The 20162-nt window shown below is 42.7% G+C and overlaps 1 protein-coding gene across 3 annotated transcripts in view; it reads right to left on the reverse strand.

Annotated features, from left to right (window-relative positions):
* The window catches only part of LOC126215129 (1,5-anhydro-D-fructose reductase-like), a 50768-nt gene that overhangs the window by 24180 nt on the left and 6426 nt on the right, over nt 1–20162 (reverse strand). For all 3 annotated transcript variants that reach the window (XM_049941791.1, XM_049941792.1, XM_049941793.1), the window contains exons 3-4: nt 17995–18162; nt 1857–2057 (exon numbers count right to left, since the gene is read on the reverse strand). In XM_049941791.1, coding sequence (XP_049797748.1) covers nt 1857–2057; nt 17995–18162 — 369 coding nt within the window. The remainder of the gene's footprint in view (nt 1–1856; nt 2058–17994; nt 18163–20162) is intronic.

Consider the following 20162-nt stretch of genomic DNA (forward strand, 5'->3'; position numbering starts at 1 on the left):
CCATAATGACAAGATTACCCAGTAAAAGTCACAAAAACATTCTTCAGACTGTAATTGTTGCAAGGTGTTAGCTTTCAGACATTTTACACCTTACACACCAATGGCACCTGTTCAATGGAGCATAATACATGATTCTTCTGAAAAGGCCAGCTTTTGCCACTCAGTTGATGTCCAGTTGCAGCCTTCATCGCCGATGAACAGCAGGCAGCATAACTGCATGAACCAGGTGCCTGCTACAGAGGCCCATACACAGCAATGTTTGCTGAATGATCTTTGAGAAGATATTGTTTGGTAGACCCTCAGTTCACCTGGGTGGTTAGTTGCTCAACAGTAGCACACCTATTCACTTGTACACATCTCTCTAGTACCTCCCGCTGCGGAAGTCGAATACACGCCAGAACACATGGACGTGGCCAGCCCATAGAGGGCTCCGCGTCCGTGGCGGCTCTTCCGCGCAGCGGCTCTCGCCCAGCGAGGGCGCCACCGCTACACTACGTGCAGACCACGGCCAACAGCCGCTCCCTCCGGTTTCGTATATAGGGACCCGCTCTGCCCTAGTCCAGTCAGTCTGGTACTCGCTCTAGATTGCGTCTCTATCTCGGCGGTACTGCGTACTCATCGTTGCTCATTGTTGACATTTGCCTGGCTCTGGTTCCGAGTGGATTTACTGTTGGTGTTTGGTGTTGTGGTTTCTACAAGCCTCCGTCGTTTACCTCTTTCTTGTTGTGTCGGTCATAGTTGGTCGTTGTCGGTTGTCGTTGGTCTGTCATCCGACTCGTCCTCGTGTTTACCCGGTGGTGCGTGCTCCACCGCCGGCGGCTTCCACGCCTGGCGGCTCCAATCCACAGCCCAAGGCGTTCCCGCAGTTGGTTTTGGTTACTACAAGCTCCACAGCCATCGTTCACCGCTTTCATCTACGGCCCGCAGTACACCACAGTTGCCTCAGTGCTGCTTTTGGATCGCACAATTTTGTCACACACGGTATGCTTCGATCGCGGCACCGTGTGAACAATTTACAAACTTACCCGTACCAGAAATGCTTCCATCCTTGGCCCGAAAAACCATGATCAGGCCCTTTTGGACGTCACACAAATCGCTCCATTTCCGCATTACGACACTGACTGCAATGTTTTCCGTGTCCTTCTGACACACTTTATATACCTTCAGGTGGTAGTGCTGCCACCTGTTGTTTGTTAGTGGCTATTGCATGCTGATGCTGAATAAAGGTGGTGGTTCATTAAAGTGACTGGCCTGTGTATTAGCATATTTGCTACAAAAATCTCCTTGTTGAAGAAATTCATATATTAAAGTAATTAGTTTGTGTGATGGAGTGGTAATTTGACAGAAAATTCATGCTTTCAACACCCACAATAGAACAGAATTTGCAATAACTGTTTAACAGTAGCCATGTATGGAAGTGAAACATGGATGATAAATACTTTGGACAAGAAGAGAATAGAAGCTTGCGAAATACGGTGCTACAGAAGAATGCTGAAGATTAGATGGGTAGATCATATAACTAATGAGGAGGTATTGAATAGGATTGGGGAGAAGAGGAGTTTGTGGCACAACTTGACAAGAAGAAGGGACCGATTGGTAGGACATGTTCTGAGGCATCAAGGGATCACAAATTTAGCATTGGAGGGCAGCGTGGAGGGTAAAAATTGTAGAGTGAGACCAAGAGATGAATACACTAAGCAGATTCAGAAGGATGTAGGCTGCAGTAGGTACAGGGAGATGAAGAAGCTTGCACAGGATAGAGTAGCATGGAGAGCTGCATCAAACCAGTCTCAGGACTGAAGACCACAACAACAACAATGTGTAGCAGCAGCAGCAGCAGCAGCAATGAACCTTACCTTCCATAGGCTGATGAGGTCAGTTTTCATATCCAACAGAACTTTCCCATCCTTGTCTCTAGGGAAAGTATCGCCACCCACATCCTGGAAGCCCACTGGGTGGTGTATCAGGTACAAGTCAACGTAACTCAACTGCAGATTCTCCAGTGATTTCTTTAGATACTTTTCTACAGACTCCGCACGATTTCCGACAGGTGGAAGCTGAAAGACAACAAGAATTGTAAGGTCAATTTCTCACTGTGTTTAACTTCTTTGATAAGGAACAAAATCAGTGCAAGTACAATCACAAGCTTATGAATTGGCAGATTTCCTTGCAGGAATCCATAGAAAAATAAGTAGGGAATAGTGTTCATGGTACATCCGTTCTTTTTCACGCATTACCTGTTCGCTTTCTTCTTGGGATCTTTGGCCAAAATTTTTGTTTAATAATTTTTCTGACATTTCACCAACAACAGTGGCTGGCACTTAGAGACACATTCTCTGTCACTTGTGATGACTGGAGTTGAGCCCTAACTCAGAGATTGTATGCTCTTGTCGCATACGTGTCCGAAGGCCTTCCCCCTGTCATTACCACTGTGGTGCTCCCCTTGTCTTTTCCTCATCATTACCACAGTGTTTCTCCCCTTCCTACATGCAATCGTAATTTGATGCAGCAGGGGAATCTAGGATGCATTTAGTTTGAGACTTTCTAGGATATATTTGGTTTGAGACTTTCTTGGTTGTTGATAAAACTACTGTTGCGTTTGCTTCTTAACTTGCAAATTTTATGAAGTGGTCCATCTCTCACAGCATGTGCTCTGCTGTGGCCCATTTCTTCACATATTCCAGTCCTTAATACCATTTGTATTTGTTTTTCATCGTCCTGGTAATGACAGATTGTCCAGTCATTCCAACATAGGACTTTTCCATACGTGCACTGTATACATTGTACTCCTGACACTGTGATTCTCTTTTGTCCTTTGCCAATCTGAGAAACTCCCTGATCATCACTCAGTTAATTTATAGCCTTATGCTTTGTGTGAACAATATAAAGGAAATTCTGTCTGTCACCCTGGGGATGTATGGCATAAAGGCCTTAGTGCTTCTGACATAACCTGGTGTTAAAACTTGACACTTTCCATGTAACTGCTTGAGTGCTAATTGTTCCTTGGAACACATTCCAGGTATTGCATCTGAGATATGAGATATTGCAGTTCACATGTTCACCTTGCACACATACTAGTGTATGAATCATACGGTTTTCTGAAGCCAGTAAAATCCATGAACATGATCACAGTTTCAAAAAGAAAGAAGAAGGCATCAGTGCAAACAGATATCAAATTTCTAAGTTTCAATGAATGAGCATTGTAAGTAGCAACAGAAGAGCTACAGCAGTAATCAACAGGAAAATGCCCAGGCCTTTCCCTCCCCTCGCAGATATGAAATATAACTACTGGCTTTTGGCTCAAGCTGTTCATCACCACCAACAGAGGGTGCATTCCTGCAACTTGTGCTGATGAAACGTCACAAACATCAGTAAGCATATGTTGGCTGAAGATACTGAAACAAAAGTCTATAGGCATTATGTGAAAAAGTGATCATTAAAGCCTCACCAATACTGTATCCTTTTTTTCTCATATCTAACCTTCTAATTTAATTACATAATGCAATTGGATAGGTAAGAAATCTACTCACCAAGTGGTGGCAGAACACACATATTAAAGGTTATAATTAGACAAGCTTTTGGAGCCACTGGTTCTTTCTTCAGGCAGAAGGGTTGAAGGGGATGGAGGACGGATGAAGGAAAAGGACTGAAGAGGTCTAGGAAAAGGAATAGATTTCGGAAAAGTCAGTCAGAAGTGTGGGTCAGGGGAGGCTTACCGGACGGGATGAGAAGGCTCAAAATGGCTCTGAGCACTATGGGACTCAACTGCGGAGGTCATTAGTCCCCTAGAACTTAGAACTAGTTAAACCTAACTAACCTAAGGACATCACAAACATCCATGCCCGAGGCAGGATTCGAACCTGCGACCGTAGCGGTCTTGCGGTTCCAGACTGCAGCGCCTTTAACCGCACGGTCACTTCGGCCGGCGGGATGAGAAGGAAACACTGATTGTTGGGGACTGCACCGGACGAGATTTAAAAACCTGAGAGCTTGAAGGTGGAAGACAGGGTAATATGCAAGATGGAGATTACTGCTAAAACACAGTGTATGATCTAATAAAAGTGAAAAGCTAAATGCACCACCTTCTTTTACGTACGTGTCCCGCCACCGCTTTGTGAGTAGGTTTTTTATCAATACAACTGCATTATATTGTCAAAAATTCATTGTTTTTGTTCTTCTAATTTAAGTGGCAGAATTCCGCTGCCTCCCCGAAGGATTACAGTTCGACATCTGTTCTAAACTGCCACTTGAATTGCTCTATTTACTATTTATGAGAAAAATAAAATTGGTAGTGGCTCAGTACCTTGTTTGGAGCATAGTTGCTGACCGTAACATAACACAAGTACACTGAAGTGACAAAAGTCATGAGATAGCGATATGCAGATGGCAGTAGTATCGCGTACACAAGGTATAAAAGGGCAGTGCATTAGCAAAGCCGTCATTTGCACTCAGGTGATTCACGTTAAAAGGTTTCCGATTTTATTATGGCTGCACGACGGGCATTAACAGAGTCTGGACACAGAATAGCAGTTGGAGCTAGACGCACAGGATATTCCATTACAGAAATCACTAGGGAATTCAATACTCAGAGACCCGCAGTGTCAAGAGTGTGCCAAAAATACAACATTACAGGCATTACCTCTCACCACGGACAACGCAGTGGCCGACGGCCTTCACTTAACATCCGAGAGTAGCAGCCCTCGTGTAGAAATGTCAGTGCTAACAGACAAGCAACACTACGTGAAATAACCACAGAAATCAATGTGGGATGTACGACAAATGTATCTGTTAGGCCAGTGCGACAAAATTTGGCATTAGCAGGCTATGACAGAAAGACAACTGACGTGATTGCCTTTGCCGACAGCACATCACAGGGTGTATACGGGGACAAGGAAAAAAAATCCCGGATTTCCCGGTTAAAAGTACACTTTCTCCCAAGTGAAAACACACATTTTCTCTGTTTAAGTGGCAGTAAAATTTCCCTCAGAACTGTAAAATTTATCAATCTTTGAATGGTTTAGGTTTTACAGACGGGCGTAGAACTTCCTGGCACTTTAGAAAACGAACACACACTGAGGTGAAAAAAAAACTGCGCGTTTTGGGACAAGCTTCTACGTGCAGCAACATGTACACTGCCTATTTTCGTATCACGAAAGTGTATATTTGAGTTCCACCAATCAAAGCACTTTAGTGAAATCGAGATTGCGATGCATTTGTAAGTCAATCGTAGCTCGTATCACACGATCTCGCCAGCCGATGACAGCAGATGACAGCAGATCTTCAGAGGACAGGGCACGTCATGTAGTCAGCCAATAGCAACATCAGTGTTAACACATAAATAGGGAAAGTTAATGGTTTAAATTAATGAAACGCTAAGCTTTCACGTATAGTATTGGTCTTCTTCGTGTGTGTTACACTTTAAGATACATCACGCAAATGTGCCAGTAAAATTTTAAATAATGACGTAAATGTTTGCCCTTCAAAGTGTTAAGCTTTAAATGAGAGTCAAACGCTCTGTGATTTAAGAAACTCAAAGGACATTCTTGTACGTAACATAATTCATCTTGCATAAAATTATATTTATTTTGAAAGTAACACTTTTCAAACCACCATTCGCAATATTTTCCTGTGACCTGTTAGAATTCGTTTCACCAACTATCAGACAACACCAGAAAACAGGTGTTACTGCCCATGCGCAACTACGATGATGTAGGAAGCCCGTATGTTCATATACATCACATGATACTCCAAAAACATCGGAATTTCGTAAATAATACTAAAATACATAATTCGGCTTAAAGAGTGTCCAGATTCACAAAGATGTAGGCCCCAACCTGATATAAAGTTTTCGGGATGCAAATTTTCTTGGAGTACCAGTACTATATTATCTCATGTTTGGTTCTTTATTGTGGCGTAATGCTATATGTGCCAGAAGATGAAATTTAGCAAATAGTTGAAACTAGCCAATGGTGTGGAATGAAACACTTTGTTTCAAATAAATTTACTGCCTCTTCGAAAAAGACTAATAACAGACAAATTTCTTTAGCAGACTGACAAAAATAACTTCACTGTTCAGCAAGGCAATTAATACTTAACTGCCAAAAACGTGGAAATAAAATAAAATCGGAAAACTGAAACTAATAACATATTTTTGCCTTCCGTATTATGTGAATTATTTTAGTTCACTCGATAGCTCCCGGCCACAGAATTATATTTTGTTTTCATTTAACATGAGAGCTGTAAATAAAGAGTAAATAGCAAAATCACTAAAAGTGGAGACTATTGCCCCACCCCACTAAAACTCTGACTGCTCTGCGCACGTGTGAATTTAGTAGCTTGCGTTCGCTAGAAAAATTTTTCCCGGTAGCATCTGGCAGCTTGTTGGTACTGCTGATACAGCTAACACTCCTCCAAGTAGGCACAAGCGGTAGAAGGTACCGCTCACACGCAACTCAACAGCGCACGCGTAAGAGCCCGCTAGCAACTCTTCAAACGAACCTGACGTGAACAGTTGTGACGTCACGGTCATCAGGAGCAGTTTGTTGTTACGAAGAATTGCATAGTCTTCGTCCTACAGCCTTTGGCACATTTCACTGTTGGCAGACGCTTGTGCGTGCAGTGTTTCGTTGCTGTAAAGGGCGCATTTCATTTGTAACTTAGGTTTTATTTTAATTTTTTTTGTCTCGTTTACGCTTTATGGCAGCAGTATTGTTCTGCAGTCGCAGCATACAGTAAAATTCTTTGTCACAGTGTCAGTTCTTACCAGTCAAAATTACAAAAATTTAACTGAAAACTAAAACAATGAAAAATTCCCAAAATTCTAAAAATTTCCCGGATTTGTCTCGGATGAAAAAATTCCCGGGTTTTTACCAGTTTTCCCAGTTGCCCCAGGACGTATACATCCCGCATCACCACCTGCAGCGCCTCTCCTTGCCTTGTGTCTATATCGGTTGGGCCCCAGACAACTGGAAACCGTGTCCTGGTCAGATGAGTCCCGATTCCAGGCTGGTAAGAGCTGATGCTAGGGTTCGAGTGTGGCTCAGACCCACAAAGTCGAGGAGCCAAGTTGTCAACAAGGCACTGTGCAAGCTAATGGTGGCTTTATAATGGTGTGGAGTGGACTGCATCCTGGTTATGTCCAGTTACTTGGAGACCATTTGCAGACATTCACGGACACGACGTTCCCAAATAACGATGGAATTTTCGGGCACGGCAATGTGACACGTCACCAGGCCACGATTGTTCACGACTGGTTTGAAAAACATTCTAGATGATGTGGGAGAATGATCTGGCCAGCCACATTCCTTGACATGAATCCATCAGACATCTTTGGGACATAATTGAGAGCCAGCCTGTGCACAAAATCCTGCACTCACAACATCTTAGCAATTATGGATGGCTATAGAGGCACCGTGGCTCAATATTTCTGCAGGGGACTTACAAAGACTTGTTGAATCCACATCACACCAAGTTGCTGCACTACGCCCGGCAAAAGGAGGTCGACACTATATTACGAGGCATCTGGTGACTCTTGTCAACTCAGTGTTAAGCTCTTGTGTGTACAGTGTATCCTATTAATGTCAATTTCTGGTGCTATCGCCCTTTTTTTTATTTCTTTCTTTCAAATCATCGTGCCCCCTTAGCGGACATTTGTCACAGAAATGAGAAAAATACAGTGCTATAAAACTGTTACGATAATCCTACACAAAAAATATCTAAGATAGAAGAAACCATATGTAAAAGCTGGTTTTGCTTAAAACCTCTTTCTATAGTACAACTGAACAGAAATCTTAGTTATATGGATATAGCCCTAACAATTTACATAAGTGTTTAGTTTATGGATTTTTTTCTGTTGTACTTATATTCCATTTTATATTTCTTTCAGTGATCATTTGATGCCTTGTACTTCAAGATTTGTCATACACCAAAATTTATGTCAATCTAATGTACCAGCCATTTGTCGTTTTGTCTGCTTTTATTTATCAGCAGTTTGTGTGTTTCTGTTAAGTATTTCTCTACCATTCTTTACCATGCATAATACATATTCTATGGCAAATTTACATATAATGAGGCACGAGTTGTGGACCGAAAACTTGAAATGCTGTACACGGAAAAGTAAATAATGATACTAAAATGTAATAATACTAAAATGTAATGCATGCATCTCTTTCGAGTCCTGACTGTTGAACAATGGTCAAAGTGGATCCGATCAAGAAATAGTGAAATCAACTCAAATTTTGTGAGGGGAATGAACTGTGGGTTAATTCTGCCAAGCATGTGCTTTCTTATTTTTTACGTATCTTGTGGGATACTTAAGGACAATGTGCTTCTTCCACAATCAGCATACACCCTGCCTACCAAGAGGGTAAACCAAAAGAATATTGCTCACTGTGGTGCCACTACAGAAGCTCTGTGGGCTCTAGTACTCAGGCATGGAAGAGCACCAAATTCCCTGGTGGCTATCAGCAATTAAAATGTTAGAATATGGAAGGGTGATGGATCAGAGATATAAAGGCAGCTCATGTTTGGATCAGGAGGAAAGACTAATGGATAATATATTTGAAATGGTTTACCTAAAGGATTTTTAGTTCATATAAATGACTGTGTTGATTATGTGTTTACTATGAGTAAGGAAAGCCAGACTTAATGGCTGTAAATAAATAAATGAATAAATAAATAAAGAATTCCAGGAAATTAGATTATTCATGCATATGTAACCATGATTATATTTGAAAAGGAAAGTATCATGGCAGAAGTACATTTAATTACAAAACAAATTAACAAAACATGCTAAAGTAACACATGTGCACAGAAACAAATATTAGGTGCAACTTTATTCAAGCCATTCATGCAAAAATAATGCTGTACTGACCACACCATTAAATAATATCTTCATGGAAATGGAACAAGTCAAGGAAAACATTACCAGATGAATGCAGTTATTGAACATTCCCTCTCTACATTATTACTTACTCACTTCAAGAAGACTCAGCACTGTAGCTGATTGGATGTGCTAGATCTACATTCAATCATTCATTCACCATGTTTGGTAGTTCCCATCAAGAAGGATTACAAGCACGGATATAGAATGAGTCTACGCATTCGTTAAGAAAATGAGTAAATTAGTAAGGAAGCTGTGGCCTCCTCAGTCATACTATACAGCAGCTATCCACATGCTAACATTACTTTATTACAACAGTAATTTTCAAAGAAAGGATTCCTGTTTACAGGACATTTCTACTTGTCACGCAACTTGACAATCAACTCTACTTATTTCCATGTAGCTCTGACCCAGAAGACCCTTTCCATGATACAACAGGGAGGAGCAACACGCTAAATTTGCCAACACTCGCACCTTTAGTCAACACGATGAGAGATGCTTCTGAGGGCATAACATGCTTGACTGGCCTCTGAAGTGTTACATGCTATTTGGGCAAAGAACATTTCACACTTCATGGGAAGTACAAGGAACGATGATTCTGAGAGAATAATATTAAGTAGAGAGTAAGTCGTGGAACATATAGTCTACGGGCATGTTTGTTTGTTTGTTTGCTTTCTTTTGCTTAACAGGCACGTAGAAAACAGGCTAAAAATCACCATACAGAAATAGAGGCCCAAAACTAAAAATTAAATGGCCTTCGCCAGATTGCTTCAGCACATAAAAAGTAAAATGCAGTCGACAGCCCGCATTTCATTTGCTAAAACGGCTGATAAATCAGAAGGCAAACTCAAGATAGAACATAAATGGTTAAAAAAAGGGCATTGCAGTAGGAAGTGGTGGACATTTAAAATTTGGGCACAATGTGTACAAAATAGTGGGGTAGCACCACTTAGCAAATGACGGTGGCTAAAAAGGCAGTGCCCAACGCAGCCAAGTTAAAATAATCTCATCCTGTCGGGAGGGCCGAGAGAAGGTCATCAAAGGCACAGGGAGAGACTTAATAAGCCGAAGCTTATTCCCATGAAGGGAGGACCATTGGCGATGCCAAAGTGACACCACCTCCTGACAGACGGCAATGCAGAGATCATCGGAGGGAATATAGGATCTTGCGGGCTGAGGTACGAGGACTGCAGCCTTGGCATCAGCGCCAGTAGCCTTGTTTCCTGGCAGACCAACATGACCAGGAACCCACGAAAATGTGAGCAAGTGACAATTTTCCTTGACCCACTGCACTAAGGGATGGCAGTGTACAGCGCACAGACTTTGGAGGACACTGAATGAGTCTGAGCAGAGGACACAACTGGAAAGGCTGTATCGCCAGATGTATTCCGAGGCCTGATACAAGGCAAAGAGCTCGGCTGTAAATACTGAGGAGTGTGCCGGAAGGTGATATCGAAAGACACAGGTGCCAATGGCGAACGCACACCCGACCCCACGGTCAGTCCAAGAGCCCTCAGTGTAGACAAAGGTACTATCGCCAAGTTCCATGCGAATGTCGTGAAACTGGAGGCGATAGACCGAGGCTGGAGTAGTGTCCTTAGGAAGTGAATGAAGGCCAAGGTTAACATGGGCCACTTACCGAAACCAAGGTGGTAAAAGGTTCACACCCACTGGGAAAGTTAAAGGTAGTGTGAAGTTAAGCCTCCATAGCCAGTGGCAAAAGCGGACTCCAGGAGGTAAAAGAGAAGAGGGACGAGCCCCATAGCATACTCTCAACCAGGCTGGTGTAAAAGGAGCCCATGGCCAAACAGATGCCACGATGGAGGATAGTGTTGAGACGGCATAAGAGGGATGGGTGTGCAGACACATAAACAAAGCATCCCATAGTCAAGTTTCGAACAGACAAGGGACCTGTACAAATGGAGGAGGGTGGTTTGATCAGCACCCCAGGAAGTATCATTAAGGACACATAGGACACTGAGGGACCGCGTACAGCAGGCTGCCAGGTAAGACACATGGGAGGACCAAGAGAGTTTCCTATTGAGCATGAGCCCCAGGAATTTAGTAGTTTCAATGAACGGAAAGGCAAGAGGCCCAAGATGTAGAGAAGGTGGGAAAAACCATTTGCGCTGCCGCCAGAAATTCGTACAAACGGTTTTGTCAGGGGAAAAGCGAAAGCCATTGATGATGCTCCAGGAGTAAAGATGATCAAGACAGTGCTGAAGATGCCGCTCAGTGAGACAGGTCTGTGGATAGCTGCAATAGATGGCAAAATCATCAACAAAAAGGGAGATGACCAGTGGGAGACAGGCCACGATAGGGTTAAATGGCGATAGCAAAGAGGACGACACTCGGGACAGAACCCTGAGGCACACCGTATTCCTGGATAAAGGTGTCTGACAAGGCAGAACGCGCATGCACCTTGAAAACTCGATCTTTTAAAAATGACTGGAAGAAATAGGGCAGGCGGCCACAGAAGCTCCCACGTGTAAAGAGTACAGAGGATACCAGTTCTCCAGCAGGTGTCGTTAGGCCTTCTCCAAATCGAAGAACGTGGCCACAGTCTGGGATTTCTGCAGAAAGCCATTCATGACACGGGTGGACAAAGTACAAGATGGTCAACTGCAGAATGCCGTACTCAAAATCCACACTGTGCATTCGTCAGTAAATAGCGAGACTCGAGCCACCATACCAGCTGGGCATGAATCGTATGTTCCATCACCTTGCAAAGACAACTGGTAAGAGAGATCGGGTAGTAGCTAGAAGAAAGGTTTTTGTCCTTGCACGGCTTAAGTATGGGTACGGTGGCTTCACACCAGCATCCGGGAAATGTGCCCTCTGCCCAGATGCGGTTGTACGTGTTAATCAAAAAGTGCTTGCCGGAAGATAAAGGTGCTGCAACACCTGAATGCGGATAGCATCCGGCCCTGGGGCGGAGGATCGGGATGAACTGACAGCACGATCGAGCTCCCTCGTAGTAAAGGCGGCACCGTAGCACTTGCGATTCGGAGAAGAGAAGGGTATTGCCCAAGCCTCCTCCACTTGTTTCCGATGCAGGAAGGCAGGGCGATAGTGCAAAGAGCTCGAAACTTCTGCAAAATGGTGGCCCCGGATGTTGGAGATAGCAATAGGGTACACAATAACATCATCTGCTACTGTCAGGCCGGAAATTGGGGAATGGATCTCGGTCCCAGAGAGCCGTCGAGAGTTGGTCCACACGACAGAGGAAGGGGTGGAACTGTTCAAAGAACTAGTGAATGAAAGCCAGCTAGCTCGCTCGCTATCCCGAGACACGTGACAACACTTTGTGTTCATCTGTTTATAATTAATGCAGTTTGCCATCATAGGATGACAGTTAAAAATGTGAGAGCACATTTCCGTGCACGAATTGCATCGTGGCGTGCCTCAGTCCACCAAGGGACTGGAACATGATGTGGTAAAGAGGAAGTGCAAGAAATTGAATGTTCTGCAGCAGAAGGGATAATGTTGGTGAGATAGTTCACCTGGTCATCACAATTGGGGAAATCTTGTTCTGCGAAGGTCGCCAGGGAGGTGTAAAGCTGCCAGTCAGCCTTTGTAAGCTGCCATTTGGGCATGCATGCGGACGGGGTAGGAGTCAGCAAACGGAGAGCACCCAGGAAATAGTCGCTTGAGTAGATGTCAAAGACGACCTAAAGAACCGTAACTGATTTAATAAGCCATTCACTGTTTCACCTTAATGCAGCTTGCACTGAGACATGCATGGCTTAATCTTCGAGACAAGCATATGACTACTGGCGGGATCAACCAGAGAGTGGGCATGTTTGTTTTCGTGTGTGCAGACATTAAATGGGAGGTGTAGAATATGAGAAAATGGCAAGGTGTGGCAACAAGTAAACTGCTTCACCTACTGTGGGCAGTGTCTTTTACGTTTTGGTGTCGCGGCTCGGCAGTGGCTTGATCACCAAGGAGCAACCACACTCTCCAAAACTGAAAAAGACAACATGGTTTCGTGACAAATAAAATACAAGGGTTGGAACTTAAATAGTGGCAACTATTTATTCACAACCAATACAAAGGAGTTACATGTTTGCAGCTGTTACTGTCCTTCAAAGTAGTCACCAGTGTTGCGCAGAATCCGTTGCCAGTGATGTGGAAGGCATAATATACTGTTAGCAGAGCCTGTTCTGTTGATGGTGCGAATGGAGCGGTCTGAAGTTATAGTGATTCTTGTATAAGATTGTGGTGGTGTTATCCTAACGTATTACATTCCTCCACTGCAGACATTCAATGTGCAGTATTACTATTCATTTTTGGAGCATCACCTGCGACCAGCTTTGCGAAAGAGGCGACAACACTTTCTGCGCAACCCACCCATCATTTTGCACTACGATGCCCGGGTGCATACAGCAAAACCTGTGGCTGCTCTGTTCAGACGATGGGACTGGGAAGTACTGTACCATCCACCATACTCCCCAGACTTAAATCCTTGCAACTTTGATTTGATTCCAAAGATGAAGGAACCACTTTGTGGCATTCGCTTCTGAACTGTTCCCCAGATTCGACAGACAGTAGACTGCTCCATTCGCACCATCAACAGAACAGGCTCAGCTAACGGTATACTACATCCTCCACATTGCTGGCAACAGGTTATACACACCGCTGGTGACTACTTTCAAGGACAGTAACAGGGGCAAACATATAACTTTTTTGTAACAGTTGCGAATAAATAGTTGCCACTATTTAAGCTCCAACCCTCGTATATTGCAATCTTGAACGTTATTTTGAGCCTTTGAGGCATAGGTCATATGAAAAGTTGTGTTCTACTCTAATCCACAAGTTACTCTAATGATCTGTACAAAATATATGTATGAAAAGGAAAATGGTGGACGTGCTTTTTTTGTGATATGAGTAGAAGTTATCTTCTTTTGCTGGAATAGCAGCTGCAGAGCATGAAGAATCAAGCCTTTCCTTGCCTACACATGGTATTTCAGAGGCAATGATTAGCAGGACCGCTATTTCAAGAGAATCAACTACAGCAACCAGATTAAAAGAAAAAAGATAAATACATCAGATTTTACGTCAGGAGACAGATCTCATCAAGTGTTCTGACTCACCTTCAAACACAAAGGCAAGCCAGCAGCTACATAAAACCCTAAACCAACAAGTAAAACACTTTACCTCAATTAGTTTATCTGTGTGTTGACTTCATTTGATGTTGTTATCTAGCTGGGCACTGAGAAATTTTATATAGCATGTTTCATTTACCATATGACCATTAATGTCTGTTCCCAGTACTAACAAGTTTTTACTGCTGATCTGAAATTATGTAATATGACTGAGACAAATTGTGAGCTTTGATCCACTTATATAAATCTTCAGCTGTCAGCTGAGCTCTGTCTGGTAAGGTGCAGTTTGAACCCCTGGTTGGTCTGCGTGTGATATCAACCAACATTACATTTTTTTAGCCACCCTTTAAAGTTGCTGGACGATCATTGACACAGGTTGCAAACAGGAGTAGACACGGTACCCATACTTTTGACACTCCATATATTATGTCCCCCCATTGTAAGGTTATTTTCATGCCTGAGATGAGATACAGTCTGTTAATGAGACACTGTTTTCTATTACAAAGGTAAGATCCCATCCATAACATTTTAGTCTGCGAAGTAGAATTTCATGATCCACATTATCAGAGGCTTTGGAAAAGTCACAGACTATAGCAATACAATAATTGTTTCAAAAGAAAAAGGAATTTAGCAATCAGCCACAAATACACTATGTATTTTTTACTGCAATGTAAATTTCAGGTGTTGAATAGTTCACTTCAATGTATTTGAATCAAATCATATATGCTCATCAAGCTTTTGACAACATGTTGTTATATGACTATGTGATCAAAAGTATCCGGACACCTGGCTGAAAATGATGTGAAAGTTCGTGGTGCCCTCCATCGGTAATGCTGGAATTCAATATGGGGTTGGTCCACCCTTAGCCTCAATGACAGCTTCCACTCTCGCAGGCATATGTTCAAACAGGTGCTGGAAGGTTTCTTGGCGAATGGCAGCCCATTTTTCACGGAGTGCTGCACTGAGGAGAGGTATTTATGTCTGTCAGTGAAGCCTGGCACGAAGACGGCATTCCAAAACATCCTAAAGGTGTTCTATAGGATTCAGGTCAGGGCTCTGTGCAAGCCAGTCCATTACAGGGATGTTATTGTCATGTAACCACTCTGCCACAGGCCGTGCATTATGAGCAGGTGCTAAATCATGTTGAAAGACATTCCCAGATTGCTCTTCAACAGTGGGAAGCAAGAAGGTGCTTAAAACATCCATGTAAGCCTGTGCTGTGACAGTGCCATGCAAAACAACAAGGGGTGCAATCCCCCTCGATGAAGAACACGACCATACCATAACACCGCTGCCTCCGAATTTTACTGTTGGCACTACATATGATGGCAGATGACATTCACCGGGCATTCACCATGCCCACACCCTACCATTGGATCACCACATTGTGAACAATGGTTCGTCAGTCCACACAACATTTTTCCACTGTTCAATTGTCACAGCATTTTTCCACTTTTCAATTGTCACAACATTTTTCCACTGTTCAATTGTCCAATGTTTACGCCCCTTACACCAAGTGAGGCGTCTGTTTTTGCAGTATTCTCTTGAAGTAGAGGTCCCACTTATCAGTCCTCTGAAATCCCATGTGCAGCCAAGGAAAAGCTTGATTACTTCACATTCTGCTGCTGTTACTGGAACAAAAGGCGATAACTTCTACTCATATCACAAAAAAGCACATCCACTAGTTTCTACTTTCCTTTTACAAATGTATATTTCCTGGAATGGGCGTACAGATCATTAGAGCGACTCTTTCAAGAGCAGAACACAACTTTTAATACTACATATGCCTCAACATGACATTCACGATTACAATAAACTTTACTTGTCAAAAAATCATCTTGTCTTTTGTTTTCATTCTTGGAGAGTGTGGCTGCTCCTCGACAATCAAGCCACAGCCAAGCTGCGACACCGAAACTTAAAATGCCCCCTCAGTCTACAGCAGGTGAAGCTGTTTATTTGCCGTCACACCTTGCCATTTTCTCATATTCCACACCTTCCATTTAATGCCTGCGCATACAGAAACAACCACCTGCACAAAGTGTATGTTCCGTGACTTAATCCCGACTTAATATTATTCTGTCAAGATCATCTTTCCCTGTACCACACAAGGAGTGTGAAATGTCGTTTGCCTACACAAGATGTGACACTTCACGTGTTTCCGGCTCAACTAGTGGCAGCGTCCCTTCGGTGTTGAACATTCAACCGGTGGAGTCTCCATACCAGTTATCTGTCAAATGCACGGCTAAGCTTCTCTGGCCTCATCGAGAGGTCTCCCCCAACTAGGCACTGCTGCTGAACTGTGAGACTTCAGCTAGTTGTGACGACACCAGGATCTGCCGAGACAAGACCGCACGATGCGTACTATTGCCCGACACACTGGCAAGTCTCCAAGGGTCCCGAGTCTGACATGCCACATTAACTCGCCAAACTGGCAGAGCGACTAAAGGAAATACTGCAAAAACAGACATAATGTCTGATGGGATGGCAGCAATCAGTGATTGTATAATGTTACTTATAATCCGTCTTGGTTGCAAAATTTTTTATTCATATGACCGGTTTCGGTTCATTCAGAATCATCTTCAGATCTGATATTTCAGTTACAGGAGTAACCCGTCCAAATTCAGCAACTTTCACATGCTGCGTGCATTTGGACGGGTTACTCCTGTAACTGAAATATCGGATCTGAAGATGGTTCTGAATGAACCGAAACCGGTCATATGAATAAAAAAAATTTGCAATCAAGACAGATTATAAGTAACATTATAAAGGAAATACATTTGCTGCAGTGTTGAAGGTGACAGCTTATCAGTCATGTACTTTGTATTCCATCTTCATATGCACAGCCGTGAAAGTCTACATGTCATACAAATATATACAGTATAACAATGTTTTTAGCAACAGTAAAATGTGTCTTCATTCACAGGGTAGTGAGAAGTCCACAATTACAATAATTTTGTTCACGAGTGACTACCATGCAAAACCAAGGTTTTTTATGTTAATTGCCTAATAACCAGTGTTGTGATAGTGGAACTGTCAGTATTATTGGTAGCTGCTGATCTCTAGTGTTCATCTAGAGTATTCTGTTGTGGAACAGTATACATTTCCCACCTTCCCTACATTTCAGATTACTACTACAGCTCAAGCCAATGGTCTTGCCACAGTGGTCAGATAGGTTCCCATCAGATCACTGAAACTGAGCACTGCCAGGCTTGGCTAGCACTTAGATGGGTAACTGGCCAGTTGGGTGCACTCAGCCCTAGTGAGGCGAATTGAGGAGCTACTTGATTGCGAAGCAGCAACTCCGGTCACAAAAACTGACAATGGCCGGGAGGTCGGTGTGCTGACCACGTGCCCCTCCATGTGTGCTCCCAGTGATGCCTGTCAGTTGACGATTACATGTCAGTCAGTACCATAGGGCCTACTGAAGCCTGTTCAGACAGAGTTTTGCAGCTCAAGCTTCTTACGTGCACTTCTGTCTGCAAGTCGTTACTTGTTTGATTGCTATACAGTAGAGAAGTTCAGTTTATGTTGATGGTAAGGATTGATGTGTCTTTACAATTATGTTCTGTGTCAAGACACCACTAGGCATCAACTTTCATACTAGAAAGATAATCATTTGTGGCTTCAGTACGTAAACATTAGCATGCAGGGGTCAATCACCGCCCCTTTTGAGCAATGGGATCACAGAATATGCACATTGCTGATCCGACCAGTGAAATGCTTTATCAGCCACTGGATGAATTACCAAGTGATCATAAGCTAGTAAACTCCAATAGAGAGAAAGCAAATGAAACAGTAGCACACATAATGGTGTCGTCAATGCCAGTAAAATATTTGGCAAATTTATTGCGGATGATAGAAAGAGTTTGAACATGTTGTTGCAACTGTAGGTCATGTGGGAGCACCAAGGCATCGAGAGAAAATGGCACACTATGCACCAAATGTTAAAAACAGTACATCTCACAAGTTGAACAAGCACATGAAATTGCAATGCTGACTACTCACCTTAGTCACAATAAAAAGGTCTTCACGTTTCAGTTTCCCCGAGTCAAACCATTTCTTTAAAGCTTGCCCTATTTCTGCTTCATTTCCATATACGTAAGCTGTATCGATGTGCCTGTAGCCGGTTTCCAAGGCGACGTCAACAGCTTGCCCAACTTCACCCTTGGAAGACTGTAAAAAGCATAATGATTGCAATGAAAAGTAGTTCCAGTTTTTAAATATTAACAATACAACTAGTACACACACGCACGCACACCAGATTATGTACCCACAAAAGTTCTACAAATATAATGACTCCCAATTTCATTAGTACAGTATATAATTTGACATACATTAAGTCCCATTTTTATTCATTCATTCATTCAATCAATCAGTCTTCCATCCATTACATTCTCCAGATCTTGTCAAGAAGGATAATCTATAGGTATATGAGATGAATCAAAATATACATTGATATAAGACAAAGACATCATAATGACTGAATCTGTATATCACTGTGGTGACTCCCTTAGTTCGCCTCCACTAACAGCAGCAGTATGCATGCAGCACAGGCCAAAATTAGTGAAGCTTCTGCTGGGCAATGTATCACCGTGTTCTCCAACGGCCATGCTGGTCACTTCCACTGCAGGCAGATCTTCGACCACCACATTTTCTCGGAGCAACAGACCTTCAAGAGGCTCATGTCATGGCAGCCATGCCTTACGTGAGTTTGCATTAATAGCAGAGTTTCATGCCTGTATTCAGTTTCCATGTTTCCTCACAGTCTAGCAGATGAGAGAAGTTCTACCATGTCTCCCATGCCCCTTCGAGTTTCGTTTCCTTGAGGATTTAATTGCAGTTCTTTCAAAATCTGATGACAGAGATCGGTTCGTTCCCCCAGTATCAACCCCCCTATTACCAAGTGCAGCGAAATGTTTATCAATGCAGTGAAGTCTAGTGAGTGCCAGAAGTACCAGACAACTTATATTAGCATTTCTTAACTACCGTTTTGTTATCTCTCTACTGCCTAGCACACTCAGAAACGAGTTTTTTTTTTTCCCCATCCTTCACCACCAAGTGAGTCTATCTTTGTCTCGAGCCCCCTCCCCCCCTTTGTGTGTACATATTTCGCCTATATGAACATTATTCCAACAATACCCAGTAGAAACGTCTCTCCTCCAGTGTTTGTTTATATGAGCCTTTAGACATTGCTATGTCAAACCTTTGAGTAGCTTTGCCCTGTTTAAAAGACTCCAACAGGAGCAAGGGCTTCTCTTAGTTCTGGAATTTAAATTCGTTTAACTTTGTTGTGGTAGTTAGTTTTTAGGAATAAATATCTAGTTTTTATTTATTCTTGCCAACTTTGTGTACGCCTAGAAATGCAATATTAGGAACTGAAGAAAGGGCTGTCTACATAATGCAAGTAATCCGCGAGTGTCCTTCACCACAAGCAAAATTACATATTCTGATGTTTGTTTACATCACAAATGTCAATATCCAGCCAAAAACACATGTGCAGAAATAACGTCAGTTATTTGTATCTTTTGGCTAACAGTGTCATTTGCTCTACAACTGCCTGTCTCCAATTGGCTGCCACCAATCACATATGGACAGATATTGTCAACATTATTAGCACTATACCATGAACAAGAGCAGCTCATGGATGGCCCATAGTGAAATTTAACGCTGGAATCATTTGTTCCATGTGTTTTTGTTCTTCAAGATGTGCAGATTTCTGTGAAGTTTGGAGGATAGATGAGGTAGTGTGAAAGTAATGCTGTGAGGATGAGTTGCAGGTCGTACTCTGATATGACCGGGTGGGCACCTGAAGATAGATGTAAACTATTCCAGGGAAGCCTATTTGCAAAGTTTGAAGAACCAGCTTTGAGTGAGTAATCAAGGAATGTACTATAATACCTCGTGTATTGCCCTGTGTGAAGAGAATGAAACACAGTAAAAGTAATTAGGCTAAAGAGGAAAAATGCAAATGTACAGAAACATGGAAAGAAATTACCTAGATCAATGCAAGCAAACAACAATGGTTGAGAAGAAGAACAGGGATTAGGTAACTTTGCTGAATTCAGAAGGGTGGCAGGAAGAGAAGATATGTTAGAGGACAAGTTCCCATATCTGGACTTCAGAACAACTGCTGGATGGGAGGATACAAATGGGTAACAGTACACATTTAAATG

This window comes from Schistocerca nitens, chromosome 12 (genome assembly GCF_023898315.1).
Source record: "Schistocerca nitens isolate TAMUIC-IGC-003100 chromosome 12, iqSchNite1.1, whole genome shotgun sequence".
NCBI lineage: Eukaryota > Metazoa > Arthropoda > Insecta > Orthoptera > Acrididae > Schistocerca > Schistocerca nitens.